General features: G+C 54.5%; 2 protein-coding genes across 2 annotated transcripts; one reads left to right on the plus strand and one right to left on the minus strand.

Moving 5' to 3' along the window:
• Positions 1 to 1124: 1124 nt before the first annotated feature.
• Positions 1125 to 3540, minus strand: COL26b_000056 (uncharacterized protein; the record flags this gene model as incomplete). Its single annotated transcript, XM_053173031.1, has 3 exons — positions 1125 to 1350; positions 1406 to 3292; positions 3350 to 3540. 3 exons carry the CDS (start codon positions 3538 to 3540, stop codon positions 1125 to 1127), a joined length of 2304 nt encoding a protein of 767 aa, XP_053042737.1.
• Positions 3541 to 9651: 6111 nt separating this feature from the next.
• GSY1 (glycogen synthase) lies at positions 9652 to 12015 on the plus strand (the record flags this gene model as incomplete). Its single annotated transcript, XM_053173032.1, has 5 exons — positions 9652 to 9754; positions 9827 to 9924; positions 9977 to 10252; positions 10301 to 11856; positions 11910 to 12015. 5 exons carry the CDS (start codon positions 9652 to 9654, stop codon positions 12013 to 12015), a joined length of 2139 nt encoding a protein of 712 aa, XP_053042738.1.
• Between the last annotated feature and the right edge of the window lie 1223 nt (positions 12016 to 13238).

Genomic DNA, 13238 nt, shown 5'->3' on the forward strand with positions numbered 1-13238 from the left:
TTTCTTGCCGCTATACAAGCCGAATACTTTCAAGTGATTCATAATGACCCATAAATGACTCTACCCTTATCGTCTTCATCACCTTCCAATGACCAGTGTAGGCACGATGGACACATCAATGAGAGCAGGTATCATTCCACACACAACAAACATCCCTTAAGCCCTCCTCACTTTCAGTAAGACTCTGTTTGTAACCGACTTCGAGCAGCCTGGTTCTCACGGCTTTTCTTGATACATAATCGGATGGCGAGGACGTCAACATTTGACGGCACAACAATGCAATGGTTGCCGATCCAACCTCTGAATCTTTTCGGGCGACAGCACAAGAGGGAGAGCAACAAGGCAGGAAGATAACCCTTTTACCTCCCAGAGACTCGTTGCCTGGGGCTCAAACTTAACCACTCTTCTCATCTTTGCCGGTGTTGTCTTATTCGGTTACATATATCCAAGACCGGTGCACGACAGCTACGCGGTACACTTTCTGGGCAAGACAGACTGCCTCTTGCCGATAAGAGTAAAGTCTGCAGAACACCAGACTGACTTTCTATTGTACTATAGCGAGAGCAAGAAACATGTGGTGTGGGAGGAACGAAAGACGAGTGTGGTCGTTGATCTAAACCTCCCGTATCCTCGTCACCATCAAACACGACCTCAGAGACTTAATCAAGTACCGGAGGCCCATCACATAGAGATGCATTGTCATGTTTGCAAGAACAGATGGCTTGAGTCCGCCCCATCTGTTGGTATATTCATATCTCGACGCCCACAGTTTAGTCCGAGACGCATCCCACATGCATTTACCAGCTAATCCTACAGCCACACGATGAGAAGCCATCCCATGCCCGTCCGTCGTGTCTCCAAATCCATCTAGTAGGGGGGAATCTCGCTGACCAGCGATGAAACATGTCAAGTTTAAAAAACGAACCCTTTGCTCACAAAGCCTCAGAGCAACTATGCCTTCTCGTTCAACCATAAGTTTCAGTTCCCCAACGCCATGCCAACGCAACAAATGCAGGTTTGTGTGTTAAGTAGGATATATGTGTACCACCATGGCCAGCCGTTCCATGCGCTGCACCACGTCTGGCAGAAGCCAAGGCAGCCCAGCTTCAAAATGGGCAGGTCTTCTAGGCCTTCGAGCGTTCGGCAGGCACGGCTGCCTTGCCTTCGAGCTGAACTCTCTTAGCTTCCCCACGCTCATCGTGAGCATCGTTCTCCCTCTTTCTCTCTCTAGACTTGTTGTCTTTGGCGGACGCCGCTGCGGCGCGCCGAGCCTCCTTTTCTTTGCGTTCGTTCTCGCGTCGGAGTGCCTTGGATTCGAATTCGTGCCAGTCACCGTCCAGAGTAGCGAGCCTAGTTGATTTGTTAGTTGAATGTCATCTAAACAGTTGCGGGTGGAAGTGCTTACTCAACAGCCTGCCTTGGAGGAGGCTCCTCGGTGGTAAAGTATTCATCCGCGAGGACCTCTGCAGCTGTCGGCCTCTTCGCAGGGTCGTAACGGAACATGGCGGCCAACAGGCGATAGGCGGCAGGAGGCAATCTGTCTTGGTACTTGTCGGCGAAAGAGTTTGCCCGCCGGTAACCTGGTCTTAGTAACTCGAACCAAGCCATGTCCACCAGCCCAGGCCATTCTGCCTTGTTCGGTGTTCCCATGACGGCATATATCTTATCCAGTTGGTTGATCTCGCTTCCATCCCCGGGGAATATGGCATGGCGGGTGAAGATCTCCACCATGACACAGGCAGCACTCCAGACATCGCAGGCTGGGCCATACTGCGTCTCGCCGAGAAGTAGTTCAGGCGAGCGATACCATATGGTAATAACACGATTGGTATAATCCAGCTGGTGTCTCTTCGCGTAGAATCGTGCGAGACCAAAGTCAGCAAGCTTGAGAATTCCGTCGCTGCTAACCAGGATGTTGGCAGCTTTGATGTCGCGATGGAGGACTCCGCGCTTATGTAGGTAGTCCAGGCCATCGAAAAGCTGTTTGGCCATGTGCTTCTTCTGGGCCGCATCTAGCTTGAAGGTAGGATGATTCAGAATACCTGTCAGATCGTGGGACAGGTATTCAAAAACCATGAAACAGTCGTTCTTCTCCACCATGACCTCTTGTAGCTGGACAATGTTGGTATGGCGTAGTGACTGGAGAAGCTTGATCTCTCGGATGGCTGTGACCGGGAACCCGTCTCTCTCGCCTTCCATCCGGATGCGCTTGAGAGCGACCAAGCCTTTGGTGTAGACGTGCAAAGCTTTGAAGACCTTGCCATAGGTGCCCGAACCGACGACAGACTCGTTGCCAGGCTTGCGGAAGTAAACTGAATCTGAAGTCTTCAGGTCTTCAGGCAATACCGGCCCAGGCTTGAGCCGCCGCATAGTCTTCTTGATCTTGCGAGTCCTTGGTGCAGGGGGCTGACGGGGCCCAGGGGGTGGTAGGTGCCTTGAATCCTGGCGAGCTCTGGCCGACGCAGGTTCGGTCGGAGCCCCGCGAGGGATGTCTCTGTCGGCGGCTTTGTCCTTCTCCTTCTCCCGCCCCCGATCTATATCCCGGTCTCTGTCGCGGTGGTCCCGTTCCCGGTCCCGGCCGCGATCACGTTCTCGGTTACGGTCCCTGTCACGGTCACGGTCTCGATCTCTGTCCCGGTGGTCACGATCCCGATCATGGTCGCGATCACGGTCGTGGTCTCTCGAATCATTTTGCTGAGTGGATTCACGTCGTTGAGGGACGGCATTGAATTTCTGAGAGATCTCCGGCTTGGGCGCCGTCGGAGTGGGCTTTGCAGACGCCTTAAACGCAAAGCTGAACTTCGACGACGACTGAGCAGCCGGGCCGACGGGCGGCGCTCTGCTAGTTCGTTGGGTATCGCTCTCACCGGTCTTTTCGGACGGAGTCGTGTCCTCCACTTGCATGTCTTTTGATGGCCGGAAAGGGTTCTCGCCCTCTGCAACATTGTCGCCGACGTCTGACTTGTTGCTTTGTGCGGGAGTCGTGGACTGCTGAGAGTTCGCTTCATCCGCTTGTCCGAATTGGCCACGCGAAGCAGAGGCATGGTTATTGGAAGTCCACTGCGCACTCTTGAAACCATTGCCTCTGTAGTTCCCCCGACCAGATCCAAATTGGTTGCCTCGGAATGCAGCGCCGCCGCCGCGGAAGCTGCCGCGGAAGTTGCCCTGGGAATATGGCTGCATAGGTCCGGTTGGAGCACTCGGGGGCGGTGAGAACGATTGGTTTGGTGTGTACGAGCCTTGTGGTCCAGATGGGGGGCCGAAGTTGGATTGAGGGTACTGAGGGTATTGACTATGCGAATGTGAGTAGACGAATCAGAACGAGATGGTGGAATGATGGAAAACTTACTGTGTCGGGGAGAATTGCTGAGAGCCCCAGTTCCCTCTACCAGCACCGTAGGGTGAGTGGTTTGGGGAAGCGTTGTAAGAATTTGGAGTCGGCTGCGGGGACTGGGAGAATTGGCGCGGATCGCTGAACTGTTGGTTGAATGAACCAGGGTGAGACGCAAAGCCTCCCCTGTGATTGCCTCTGCCGCCCATGTTGACCTCCACGCTGTTCGCGCCGGAGGATGGCTGAGACTTTGTAGGCTGGCGTGAACCTTCGTTCTGCGGCACTCGTCGACTCGACCCCCTACTAGCGGACCGAGAGGATGCACGAGACTTAGATTCCTTGCGACGTTGGCGGCCTCTGGAACTACGACGGGGCGATGCCGGACGTCGCTCACCCCTGACGGATGTCGAAGACTCTCGTGCAGGGGATCTATGCCGGTGTTTTGATAGCGGAGATCGGTCCCTTCTCCGGGTCGATGATGGCTCGCGACGACGCGGAGGGGAGTAGTCTCGGCCGCGTCGGTCTCGACCCGGCGAGCGTGACCTGCTCCGGCGGTTGCGGTGGCTCCGTTCCTTGTTCTTTGACCTGTAATCCCGGCGATCGGGGCTAGGTGATCGTCTGGAAGGCCGAGGAGAGCTGCGAGAATGCCGTGACTCCGCAAGGGGGGCCGAGTCTTTGCGGTCACGACGAGGGCTGTGGTCTCGTCTTGATTTCTTCTTGTCTGCAGTAGCTCGGTCCGTACTTCGACTGCTCGTTCGCTTCACAGAGGGCGATAAAGAACGGCCGTCGCCTCGGGGATGTCCTCGGCTGCGATCCCTATGTGACCGGGTCCGGGAGTCGCGCCGCGAGTCAACGGCGTCCCGGCCACGAGACCGATCGCGGATATCCTCCTTGTACTTGTCGCGACGTGAAGGCGATGGGGACGCACGGCGAGGGCGATCTCGGCTGCGATCGCGGGATTTGTGGTGGTCTCGGGAGGAAGGCTGTGACTTGTCGTTGGGATGGTCGCGCGGTTTGCTGTCTGGCAATCTATCGGAATCCCGAGGTCGACGGGATGGAGGTGAAGGAGATCTGCGGGAGCGTGTCACTTCTCGACCAGCTCGGCCTCGGTCTCTGCGCTCATCGCCTGGTCTGCGGTCGTCTCTCATGGCGACATGTCGAGGTCGGTTGTGGTGGTAGGACTCCATCGTAGCAGGCAATTCGATTTGAGTTTTTAGATGCAATGTGAGCACGTTGCCAGCCGAGGTTTTTCCGATAACGCGACACTCTGCCCTGCTAAGCGGGATATGCAGCTGCCGAGGTGGGCGTCTGTGGTGATGCGAACCACCAAAGACAGAATCTGGGGGCTGCAGTCGGCAGGAAAAATCCAGGCAACAGGTGGATAAGCAGAGATTTCGCCTTGGAGCGTAGATGGCAGCATTGCACCAGCCCAATCTGCCGCATATGCGGATTTTGTAGAGTGAGCAGCAGGTAGGCGCTTCGGTGAACGTACACCGCTGTAGCATGCCACCACCAACCGTCAGGAAGTCGGCAGTCATTCCATTTCCCCCGACCCAACTTGGTGCACTTGCAGAACCACAGAAGGGGGGGAAACCTCCACCGATGCTCCCATGGCAAAAATTTGGCTTGTCCTGTGACGCCTGGAAGCATCAACTGGTGATCCAGTTCTTGCCTGAGCCTGAACCGAGAGATAGACCAAAATCCTAGCATACTATCTGTCCTCCTCTCCGCCGATACCCCAATACTTGGGCACAAGACTGACGCAACAATGTCACTATGTACGATTTACGAGCCGGACGTGGCCGGGTTTTGGTTGGAGTCTCCTGGAGCCACGCCCGACGAGTGGCTGCCCCGGAGCACCTGCTTCGAACGGTGGCAGAAGAATTCAGACCATCCGGCCTGCTGCTCAGTGTTCTCTGCCCGAGTGGCAAGGGCCGAAACGGACAGCATGATGGCAGCGTCGATAGAAACACATAACCATGGCCGTCTTGCACAGGGTAACGGCTGCAAATGTCGCCCGACACGGACCGTGTTGATAGATCGGGCGTGCATCTCAAGGCGTCCTCCACAGGCAGGGAAAAAAGTTCCCATAGTGATCTGCATTCAAACTCCTCCCGCCGTGCGTAGAACCGCCGCCTTCCTCTCCTCAGAATCTAGAGGCAAAAAACCCCATGGGCCAGCATCAGAGGACCGGCTGGCTCGGACCCGCTGGGCATCGCTTGAATACGTCGTCTTTCGCGACGTAGGTCTTGGGCTTCTGTCGCCGTTCTCCGCATAATCAGCAACCGGGTACGGCGCTGCGTTTCGTTGTCGGACCCGGTCGAGCTGGCACAATGGCCAGACTTGGTGGGTGGGTAGTCGCGGCACCGAGGCCTTTCCGTCCGTTGGCCGTATGCATGGCTTTGCGAATGTGGCAATATTGCACAGCGAAAGTACAGTCAAACTGCCTGATGAGTATCATGGAAACCGCCGCCATAGCCTTGTTCACGACGCCATGCTCTGAAAGACCTCCGGCACATTCAGGCAACAAACTCCGTAGCTCCGTAAGCCCTCGCCCGCGGAGTGGGCGGTAATGTACCCTGCATCCATTGCGGAAAAAAAAGCCGCCGTGAAATATTTCAGGTCGATCGCATGTTTTGATGGTCTGGAAAGACGCAATCGCGCGTCATCGCCTGCTGGTTGGGGATCAGTTGTAGTGTCTTGGGTTGCGTTGGTCGGTGACAATCAAATGGAAGTGTCGTGGGCCGAGGGGGAAAACCTTGATCCCACAGTGAAATCACGTGAAACGGAGCCAAGCGGACAGTGCACAGCTGTACAGTGTCCATATTTTGAGCACTGTGTATGCTACCTCAGGGATATCACATCCACCGTCGACAACGGCGTTCAATAGTCAAAGTTATATTCATTTGCCTTCGGTGGCATCATGAGTGCCCTAACCACATGTCAATACTTAGTCCGAGAAGTATATCGGATATTTCTCAAAAGCAAACGTCACGTCTGTGACCATGTTGAACTGGCAGCTATGAAGCGAGCCAGGAGATGGCTTCTTCATATACGGCAGTCAGCAAATTCTAGAATCCGCCAAGGGTAAGGGTGTCTTGTTTTGCACGTTTGCCTGAATAGGTGTCTTTTGGGTTACTTCTGCGTCCTTCGGGCACTATTCAAATTCCAGTCTCTTGCTCATTTCCTCCCAAGTGCGTCTCGATGGAGCACGCGGAATGTGATCCGAAGTGCCGGCCGCAAGCGCTTGGGCCCCGTAAGCAGTCGCTGCAAGCATGGCAGCTGAGGCTTCCTGAGTGTTGTCCGTGGCAGTTGAGATTTTTGATCAGGTTGAGACATTACCATGCCTTGAGGAATTGGCTGCACCTCGTGAAGCAGTCTCGGCCTGTTGACATGATCACCGAAATGACTGAAGCTGTGTGTTTAGGATTAACCCCTGCTGCGATGTAAGAGGGCATCGCCCGACTAGAAAGGCTCGTTGCCTGATCAACGCATTTTAACATCATCCCTAGAATGATGTTGAAGGCACAAAGCCTGGAATTGAAAATGATCGTGTGGGCCAAGCCATCCAAAGACCCTGGAGCTAAGGACTCTGGAGAATTCTCAGCTATACAGACGCCACATCTCCGGTAAGTATTACGTCTGGGTTTCGCGTGGTGAATTACAGCTGTTTCTCAATCTGAAAGACAATAGCTTGCGTTGAGCTGTAAGGAGAATAGTTGTTGTAATGATCGTGCGGTTGAAGAGAGGTCGGTGTTATCGTGATCTCGAGATGAAGCGATCGTATTGTCCGCATCCGTGTCAGCGGGAATACGTTCAATAAGAACGAATCGGGTCAAAGGACAACGGTCGAAACCGTTACAGATATATTTCGTCGTTTCGCGGGGCTGGCTAAAGTCCCAGCTTATCGGTATGAAGGTATACGGTTGCAGTAATAGTGGAGGGCGGGTATGCTTAGCCTCAGATGCCGCACTCGGGCATCGGTGCCTAACTTCATAGAACGGGGTGATGAATCTTGAATGGAGACAACAGCTTGGTTTTCAGATATGTAGCAGTTGTGGAGTGTGACACTTGAACCGACGATGCCTCAGCCCTCGGACGTCTGAGAATCGCAAAAGGCTCAATTGAATGACATGACGAGGGCCTAGATCGACATGTCAACTTGGCTCGGGCGGGACCTTAGCGATGGTTGAGATGTCAGTGACAGGAATGTCACAGACCGATTCCCGGACAACCAGGTTTTGCAAGATCAACACAGTAGGTGATGTAAGGGATCGTCGTCTGGCGGGTGTATCCGGACGCATTCGTGGACCATTTCACGATCTTGGCCATTGGGGGCTGAGTTTGCAAGGCGAGATGGAAACAAGACTCCCGCGATGCCTTGGAACTTTGTGTCTTAGGATAGCTAGTGAGAGACTGTGGCGAGATGGGAAGAGGAAAAAACTTCCAAGTGAGACACGACAGTTGGGGGTACCGGGAAATTTTGCTCGGTCAGAACGAAGGACAAATAGAAATTGGCAAAAACGCCATCGCAAGCAACAGCAACTCTGAATCGAGGGTTGCAGGACAAGGCTCGAAGTCTGCAGCTCGCTCGAATTGTTTACACTGATTGGACGCCGTGCACGCGCGTTTCTTTACTCGCTCAATCTCCTGACAGGTCACCCCAGAAAGCAACACTGCGAGTTCGCAGACAGAGTCTGGGGAGCTGGAGTGTCAACCCCGCAAAGACTGTCGTCATTCTGACTAAGCATCTCCAGAGGAAGCTCGCAACAGCTTGCGAGTGCTTTGATCAGGTACCCACAGCTATCAAAATTGCGTGAAGACTGGCGCTGGCGCTACCCGGCCGTCATTCCACAGGTAGCTGCCCCCATGCTGGGTACGGCCCAGGTACCTTGACCAGCCTCCCGTGCGCTTTTCTCTCTGGGGTTTTCTTCGATCTGGCTCAGGATTACGATGTAGAAGCTAGACAGAGGGTCGAAAGCAACCCCAGGGTTCTTTACAAGGCGACTCCTCGGCGTTCGGACGAAGCCAGCAGCATGGAAAAAGTTTTCACTGTTTCCCGTAATAGCAACGGGAATTCTCGCGCGCCAGATATCGGGTTCGTCAGGACTCGTGGCGCATGAAGAGTCGCATTCGGAGAATAAGAGCGGCAACATCACACACGGCGATGCCGTAGGGGACGAGAAGCAAGTCAGCAAACACACACAAGATACAGAGCAGAACAGGAGGTGGAGAGAGAGAGAGAAGAGAGAGTACGGATACCGGACGGCGACTCGGCGAGGGCAATATGGGAAAAGAATTTGTTGAGAATGCGCGTGGTCTGGACTTGTACCCCCCTGGTATTGGGTGACCAAAGTCCACCCCAAACTGCACCTCACTGTGGATTCCCGCTAGCGGTAGCTTCAAAAGTTGAAAGTTCAGACAGGCCTAGGGCCCTGTAATATCCGCTGTTATTGTTCCACAGTCGTCCCCGGCTCTCCCTCCAGCGTCCATTCATTGCCCATTGAATCGTGCTGCAGCTCCAGTATTCCCCCCCTCTTCACCCGCACTCCGAGGAAACAGACAAGATGGAGACGGGGAAGACGTCCTCTGAGCAGCTTATTCGCAGCAGCAGCAGCTGCTGCTGTTGCCATTCCGTTGCCTGACCACTCCCTCTGACCATTCGTATTCTCCCCGGTCCAGATACCAGAGGAGAGGAGCTAGCTGTTAGAGGTATCGGGGCTAGCGTCGCAGCGAAGCAAGGTACTGCGCAGTACCCGGAACAGTACATGCAGCGAGAAGCTGGGCTGGACCGGACTGGATTGTCCAACCACAACCACACCACCACCTCATCAGGCCAGGCCTGCCAATGCAATGCCCGCGCGCCTTCTCTCACTCTCCCCCAAGACAATCTCGTAGCTAAAACCTTTCTTCCCCGCAAACATCTCCTCTCGAGAGCTCTGGTCTTGCCCTTCTCCTTCCGCCATCCAGCCCTTCTTAAGCCCGCTGTTGTCTGTCTCGCCCAGCATCTCCCACACGCCTTATTGTCTTTAAATCAAAGCCTTGTCCGTCTGCACGCCATCTCGGGAGCTTCCCCAAGCTCCGACGTCCTTCACCTCTCGCCTGCGTCGCCTTGGTTACCTTACCTTGCCTGTCAGTACGCCCTGCATACTTGCGTCATTCAACCTTCAATTGGCTTTCTGCCACTCCACTGCAGCTTTCGCGTTCTTTCTTTACCCTCGCCTTTCGTCGCTGCCATCACTTCTCAAGCTGTTCTCCTCTTCATCTGCACCAACTGACGCTTTGTCAACAGCATCTCCAACCCCCCTTAAGCTTCTACAATGTCCACTCTTCCAGAAGGTACTCGGGACAACCCCGATCGTCCTCCTCGCGACGTCAAGAACCACCTTCTCTTCGAAATCGCAACTGAGGTTGCTCATCGAGGTACCATCCCCACGCCTGACCCCCCCGGATCATCGTCTCCGCAGTGGGCTGACCCATTTGTGCCATGTGCAGTTGGCGGTATCTATTCCGTCATCAAGTCCAAAGCTCCTGTAACCACGGCCGAATATGGCGACCGCTACACCCTCATCGGTCCCTTGAATCACCATTCCGTAAGAGAACGTCTTCTAGATGCCGTAGCTACATTGTATTGACAGGCAGTAGGCTGCTGTTGAGGTTGAGGAGCTCGAACCGACCACTCCCGAACTTGCTGCCACGATTCAGTCCATGAGGGACCGTGGCATTGGCATCCTCTACGGTCGATGGCTCATTGATGGCGCTCCTCGAGTTCTGCTCATTGACACCAAGACTGCGTACCATTTCTTGGACGAGTGGAAGACCGACTTGTGGAACGTCGCCAGCATCCCCTCGCCACCCAATGATGATGAAACGAACGAAGCTGTTGTTTTCGGATACCTTGTCGCGTGGTTTTTAGGCGAGGTAAGCTGCTTCCAGATAACTCAAGGATGAAGCTGACCAATTCCCCAGTTTGTCTGCCACGAGAAGAGCAAAGCTGTCATTGCGCATTTCCACGAATGGCTTGCCGGCGTGGCTCTGCCCCTGACGAAGAAGCGCCGCATCGACGTGACCACCATCTTCACGACGCACGCAACGCTTTTGGGAAGATACCTTTGCGCTGGTTCTGTAGACTTCTACAACAACCTACAATGGTTCGATGTTGACGCTGAAGCCGGAAAGCGTGGCATTTACCACCGCTACTGCATCGAGCGCGCTGCCGCGCACGCCTGCGATGTCTTCACTACCGTCTCTCATATCACCGCATACGAAAGCGAGCACTTGCTCAAGCGGAAACCCGATGGCGTGCTGCCCAATGGACTGAACGTCACCAAGTTTTCCGCCATGCACGAGTTTCAAAACCTGCACCAGCAAGCCAAGGAGAAGATCCACGATTTCGTGCGCGGACACTTTTACGGCCACTACGACTTCGACCCCGAGAACACCCTTTACTTCTTCACGGCCGGACGGTACGAGTTCAGAAATAAGGGTGTTGATATGTTCATCGAGTCATTGGCTCGCTTGAACCACCGCCTCAAGGTTGCCGGCAGCAAGATGACTGTTGTTGCCTTTGTTATCATGCCGGCCCAGACCACCTCGTTGACGGTCGAAGCGCTCAAGGGGCAGGCTGTTATCAAGTCTCTGCGTGATACCGTCGATATTATCGAGAAAGGCATTGGACGCCGTATTTTCGAGCGCTCCCTCAAGTGGCACGACGGTGACCCGATGCCTGATGAGAAGGAGCTCATCAGCAGCCAGGATCGTGTCCTGATCCGCAGGCGTCTGTTTGCGATGAAGCGCCACGGCCTTCCCCCTATCGTCACCCACAACATGATCAGCGACAGCGAAGATCCCATTCTGAACCAGATCAGACGGGTACAGCTCTTCAACCACCCTACAGACCGTGTCAAGATTGTGTTCCACCCTGAGTTCTTGAACTCAGCTAACCCGGTACTGCCCTTGGACTATGACGAGTTCGTGCGCGGGACACACATGGGCATTTTCGCGTCCTACTACGAGCCGTGGGGTTACACTCCGGCCGAGTGCACCGTCATGGGTGTTCCCAGTATCACGACGAACTTGTCTGGCTTCGGGTGCTACATGGAGGAGCTGATTGAGAATTCAAGCGACTATGGTATCTACATTGTCGACCGCCGCACGAAGGGTGTTGATGATTCCGTAAACCAGCTCACCACTCACATGTTTGACTTTTGTCAAAAGAGCCGTCGCCAACGTATCAACCAGCGTAACCGCACGGAGCGTCTTAGCGACCTGCTAGACTGGAAGAGAATGGGAATGGAGTACGTCAAGGCCCGTCAATTGGCGCTGCGCCGAGCCTACCCTGGCTCGTTCAGCGGCGATGAGGAGGAGGACTTCATCCCGGGTGTCGAGCAGAAGATCTCACGGCCATTCTCGGTGCCTGGCTCTCCTAGGGATCGTACTGGCATGATGACTCCTGGTGATTTTGCCAGCTTGCAGGAGGGCAGGGAGGGACTGAACACCGAGGACTATGTCGCTTGGAAGTTGCCGTGAGTCTTATCAAGTTACCCATACCGTGAAGGAGGCTAACAAGCATTTGCAGTGAGGAGGAAGACCCCGATGAATACCCGTTCCCGCTCACCCTCCGTGCCAAGCGTCCCTCGGGCCCTGCTAGCCCTCTCGACGGAGTGCAGCTCAACGGCAACTGATTGACAAAACACTTCTCATCAACAACCACAAGACATGATTCATGTCAGGAAGATGTGATACGGGGGACGAAGAGGGGTCACAACCGAGATATGTACAAAGCGATACCGGGTGGTTGAGTGTGGGTGTCACAGCCTCTTGGCCAGCCTGTCGCAAATGACGATTCTATATATGGACATGGACGTAATGGGATGCTAAGAGAAATGGAAAGGTGAAAGGCGAGGCAGAAGAATAGGGTAGGGCTTGTGGACCGACTGCATGGATGAACATGGATATGTACGAGCAGAGTAGCATACTGAGCATTAGATTGGTTTAAGGTGATTCCTTTATGGAAGAGATAGTGGACAAAATGACACTGCATTACCTGCCGATTGGGCTTCATTTCACGGTAGCATTTAAGGTGCCACGACGCATCGGTGGGCGGTTGGAGGGAGGCGCAAGGCAGCACGCCAGCAAAGCGCAAGGCGTGGTGTTTCGTTTCAAGAGTAGAGGATCGGCTGGGCACCAAGGGTAAGAGGGATGAGCAGTGAACCGACGCGTGCTCGTTGCTCCAGGACTCAGGGGCCGCTGCGGATCCAAGGGCATGAGCAGCGAATCAGGGGAACGTCGTTTTCCTTCCCCACACGCTGATGGCCGCTGCGCCCAGGGGTCCCTAGAAGTGTAGGGCGCCTCGCAGTGGAGAGGAAGCTGAATGAGGGGGACCAAGGAGGTTAGTTTGCACCAAGGAGCCACTAAAGGTTCCCCTGGTAGCCGCTTCCCGCGGTCGCATCGCTCGAGCCTTTGTTCCAATGGCCCTCCATCTTTGTTCGGTTTGCTTGGTGATTTCCCACCTGCATGTAGAGTGAAATTTATAGCAACACACAAGGCCAACGTTGGTTGGTGTCGTTACCAACCAGAGCTACTACTGGTTGCGGATATCCGGACTTTTTCATCTGAAGTTTGGAAAAAGGGGTCACGCATGGCTCCTGCCATTTTGGGGGGCGATGACTTACCGGGAAATCCCAGACAAAACCGTTGGCACCTCCCCCAAAAGCAGGTAAGCCTGCCCGAACTTTGCCTGGAAGGTATTACGGCGCATACCACCTCACCACCACCTCCCTACTTAAGACGGGCAACCACAGGAAACCCCTCGTTTGCAGAGCGAGAGCCGTCGAGCACACGGCGACAAAGATAAAAAGCTGACCGAGCCACCAGACCTACAAAGTTTGGTTCGTGGTAGCGTTGG

The sequence above is a fragment of the Colletotrichum chrysophilum genome, assembly GCF_026319265.1.
Source record: "Colletotrichum chrysophilum strain AFK26 chromosome Unknown scaffold_1, whole genome shotgun sequence".
Classification (NCBI taxonomy): domain Eukaryota; kingdom Fungi; phylum Ascomycota; class Sordariomycetes; order Glomerellales; family Glomerellaceae; genus Colletotrichum; species Colletotrichum chrysophilum.